This window comes from Parasteatoda tepidariorum, chromosome X1 (assembly GCF_043381705.1).
Source record: "Parasteatoda tepidariorum isolate YZ-2023 chromosome X1, CAS_Ptep_4.0, whole genome shotgun sequence".
Classification (NCBI taxonomy): domain Eukaryota; kingdom Metazoa; phylum Arthropoda; class Arachnida; order Araneae; family Theridiidae; genus Parasteatoda; species Parasteatoda tepidariorum.
Genome location: NC_092214.1, coordinates 14,986,092 through 14,990,744, shown reverse-complemented (window position 1 = coordinate 14,990,744; position 4,653 = coordinate 14,986,092). Strand labels below are relative to the sequence as shown.

Below are 4,653 nucleotides of genomic sequence, written 5' to 3'. Positions count from 1 at the left end.
ATATATATATATAAATTCATGGTGTTTCAGAAGAACTCGTGGTACATACGTTAGGGGGTGACAACTAGACAAGCCATAGAATCCAATCCATGTTCGAAACGCAAGGGCGACTTTCAACGACCGTCGTAAGAAGGTTGCTCACAGCAGCTCGCTTCATTCTCTCTATGGGTCACCGAGAAAATGGGAACTTCAGTGGGAAGGTATGCATTGGCTACCGTTGACGCGATTTAAACTTAAAATTTTGCCCTTAAACAAGTTAGCTTTTGCTCGCCTTTATTTCTATTTATAAGCAGAAAACATTCCAAATTGCCTTTGCTTCCATCCACTTGTAAATCCATCATTATAAATGAATAGATCTTTAAATGTGAGTTAATCATTGTAGTGAAGTCTCCTTACCTTCATTTTATAACCCACTGTTCACTACTGTTTTATTGAAAATTATGCTTGCTTGCTTTCGTATGCCTGTTAAGGCAGAGGGGTGCGATCGTTCCTGTTTTTCAATGGAGCAATCTATGGCCAAGAATTCGACTTCTGCCACACCCATACGTCAACACGCCCGTTTTATAGGACGGACCCATTCATGCATTCATTCATTCATCCACGGATCGTAATTTTTTGACCTGAATCAGAGAACGATCAATCTCCAATTCAGTACCCCTAGAGGTGTTGATTTGTTATGGGAACATGGAGGACTTTGTGTCTCGACAGATTTTAACGTGCATCAGTCACCATTTACAAAGCGGGGAGTCTTCGGCCGGTCGGGTTCGAACCCACGAACTCTCGGACATGGGCCCAGCGCTCTACCGCCCAGGCTACCCCGGCCCACTGAATCTTATATTGAATAATTTTACCGAAACATTGCTGAATGAAGCGACACGTTTTTCATCTGATCAACCCATATTTTCAAAAATCTAAAAACAAGTAAATATGAACAAATAAATTGTGCAGGAAAATGCTGTTTGCGGAATTGGCGAGTAAAGTTTATTTATGAAACTAAATAAATATGATAATACACTCTATAACAAAAAAATCGACGAACCAAGAAGGAGTTGTCCGATTGAAACGAAAATTGGTAGATAGGAAGACAATGTACAGCATAGTAAATGATTAAAATTTCCGAACAATTGAATAATTTATTGCAGAGTTACAGTAACAAGTTCAATAAGGTGTTGACCCGCCTCTAGCCTGGATACAAGCTGCCACACGGCGTGGCATAGACCGATAAAGCTCCCGAATGGTCTCTTGCGGTATTTCCTGTCAAATTCGATCCAATTGTCGAATGAGGTCATCGACATTCCTGCCAGATGCAATCGCCTTCCCATCATATCCCAGACATGCTCGACGGGAGAGAGTTCTGGTGATCTGGCAGGCCAAGGAAGAGTTTGACAAGCTTGCAGACAGTTCATAGCAACACGTGCCGTATGTGGTCTGGCATTGTCCTGCTGAAAAGGCTGGGCGCTGCAAAAGGAACGGTAGCAAAACAGGTCTTAGGATGTCGTCGACGTACCGCTGTGCAGTAAGTGTACCTCTAATGACGAATAAAGGGGTCCGGCTGTCAAAGGAAATGGCACCCCAGACCATAATGACTTGTTGAGGGCCGGTGTGGCGTGCAATAGTGAAGTCAGGATCCCCCCTCTGCCCTGTGCGTCTCCAAACACGTCTTCGATGATCGTCAGGACACAGTTGGAAGCGGGATTCGTCGCTAAAGACTATACGTCCCCAGTCGGCACCATTTCAGCCATATATGTTCAAAACATTCATGCATACGAAATTTCAAAGCAATCGGATGATTGCTTCTTGGTGCGTCGATTTCTTAGTTATAGAGTGCATTTATTTAACAGTCGCACTGGAAGAAACCTCTTAAATGACATTATAATGATGCTAAAATTTAATTAAATCTCTCGCCGATTTTAAAAGCATATGATGAAAGTATTGTGATGGTATGCTTATTTTATGTACTGGAAATGAAGTTTTGTTGGGAAACTTCAAAACCTATCGATCGTTCATTACTATAGGATCAGTATGGTTCTTTGCTGTAATGACAGAGAGTAGAACTGGAAGAAAAATGTATTGCTTGGATGTGTAATAGCATATGTTTGAGCTTTTAACAATTGGAGAAAACTATTGAATCAAGTACTAGTGTAAATAAAAAGAACTATCTATAATGAACAAACAAAATCTATATGAATAATCAATACATTTTTCATGATTTTTATTGTACTTCTAAATTTTGCAGTTGCCAATGTGATAGGAAATTATGATATAATTCATAACTATGACACTTTCCTCAGACTTGGAGTGGTAGCCGCAGTACCTGTATCAGCCGGTAAGTGCATCATTATAATAATAAGTATCCTAGCCTATTTTAACTCTCCCATTTTGGTACTTAGAAAAAACTTTGACAATGCGTGTCATTCAGGCGTTTGATTTGGGAAATAATTCCTTTAATCCTCTGATAATTACTATAAATTGCTTCTTATTAGTTTGGAATGTAATGAAACTATTAATATTTTGTATTCGAGGAATTGATTTTGTTTTAATTTTCTTAGTTTTAGACGTCCATCTCTACAATGTGATTTTTGAAGGTATGAAACTAGCTGGAATACTCTTGATATCAATAGGTTTTCTGTTGGTTCTTCTACCAGATAATTGGCCTGATTATATCACAAGATTAATTCGTTGGAGATGTCGGAAATGTCCCAAATACAATAAACCAACAGATCCTACACAACCCCGCCATCTCTTCATTCGCACATAGTTCTTTTGTAAAAAAATTCATTGAATTTAATGATTTTAATTCTATACAGCGTAATTAACGCTACTAATGTATATTTTTTGAATTCTTAAATATAAAATCAGTTTAAATCATATTTAAGTGATATAAAATACATGACAAATCATTATTACTATTACTTAAAATCATCAAAACTAATTTATTTTTCGAATAAAAATGAAAGGTGTCACTAAAATGTCTTTTGGTTTAAAACTCTTTGTTGAAATCTGGTTAAATTATGGATACATTAAGAATGTATTTCAGTTTCATCCGGCAAATAGATTGAATATGATAAATTTATCTCTACCTTTAGTGTGATTGCTTCAATAATGATTTATTACATTTTATTTTTTTTTTATTTAAATATTAAGCTATGACCCTTTATGTATAAAGTTTAAAAAATTTAACATAAATCACTGAAAATAAATAGCAATGTAATACGCACAACGCGCAAAAAAAAAAATAAACGAAATACCATAAGTAAGTTTTGATCTAATGAGCAGGCTAGAACTCAATCTTAATGGGTCAAGAGGGTGACCTCAAATATGCTGATTAATTAGTGCAGGCGATACTTTAAATTACGAAATCACACACTAAAACGTACTTTCAAGAAAAAAAACATTCCTGACCCTCGGGGGCAGCCGCAATCTGGAAAATCCCAATAGTTCGGGATCCCTTAATTTTACTTTTTGTGTATATCACCATATCTTGAGAGCTTTAGAATCGAACTGAAAACATTTCTGCACTCAGTTATAAAATTCGTTTGTCCAAAGACGCGCAAAAATTTTAATAATCATTATTTTTTTGTTTCATAATACTGAAAAAATTCTGAATTATAAAAAATTTTCCATTATTTTAAAGAAGTAACAAAATACAAAATTTGAGCAAAATCGGAGGAATAGTTCCTAAGAAATCGAATTTTAAAATAGTCATACATCTGAAATTCAATTGTCAAGAACAGTTCAGCCAATTTCGTTCAAATTTTGTATTTTGCCACATAAAACTACATTCTTTAAAATTATATAAGAATCAGTATTACTTACTGCTTAATATTTTTTCGACTGTTATTGAATAAAATAATAAAAGGAATAATTAAATATTAGAAAGTACTTTTTGTATGAAGTTATTTTCGGATAAAGGAATTTTATAAGAATTTTATTATTGAGTGCAAAATAATTTCAATTCCCTTAAATAGTTCTTGAAATCTGGCAAAATACGCAAAGAATAAATGAATAAAAAATTAGCATTAAAGAGTCCAAACTTTGAGTGCTATCCTGACCAAACTTTTGGGATCATATTTCTTAGATTGTACATTTCGAGGATCCGAATCTTTAGATAAAAAAAAAGTATATTTATTCAGAGAAAATGCGTTTTTGTGTCAGTTTTCGTAACTTGAAATATCATCTACGGTAACTAATTAACATATTTCAGCTGACCCCTTGAACCATTGAGACTGAATCTTAGAATGTGAAAATCCAATCATTCAATAAAAATCTTTTTAGTTTCTTTTTTTTTTTTCGTGCACTACATTGATTAAGGGAAGCAATGTATAATTTCAATTTTCCCTGCTTTTCTTTAAGAAACAGAAATTGAAAAAGTATTATAATATTTCTTTTTTTCATAGTTAGAAAATTTTACAAAGTGATTAAAAGAAAAAAATTCTAGTACCTATGAAAGTGTTGCTAATATCCTTCCACAAAATATGAATAACAAAATTAAATTTATGAATTCTATTACAACTTTATAAAATTGTTATTGCAACCATTTTCTGTATTTAGTCAAAATTAGTTTAGACAATTGTATTTAGACCCATTTTCATAAAACTTTTATACTTATTGACATTAACAAAATATCTGATTCAGTTTTCAATTTATATATTC

General features: G+C 33.8%; 1 protein-coding gene across 1 annotated transcript in view; it reads left to right on the top strand.

Annotated features, from left to right (window-relative positions):
* LOC107440387 (solute carrier family 35 member F3) overlaps window positions 1–3,240 on the top strand; it is a 42,432-nt gene extending 39,192 nt beyond the window's left edge. Inside the window, exons 7-8 of the mRNA XM_016053295.3 lie at window positions 2,237–2,326; window positions 2,550–3,240. Coding sequence (XP_015908781.1) covers window positions 2,237–2,326; window positions 2,550–2,758 — 299 coding nt within the window. The 3' untranslated portion in view covers window positions 2,759–3,240. The remainder of the gene's footprint in view (window positions 1–2,236; window positions 2,327–2,549) is intronic.
* Window positions 3,241–4,653: the final 1,413 nt, after the last annotated feature.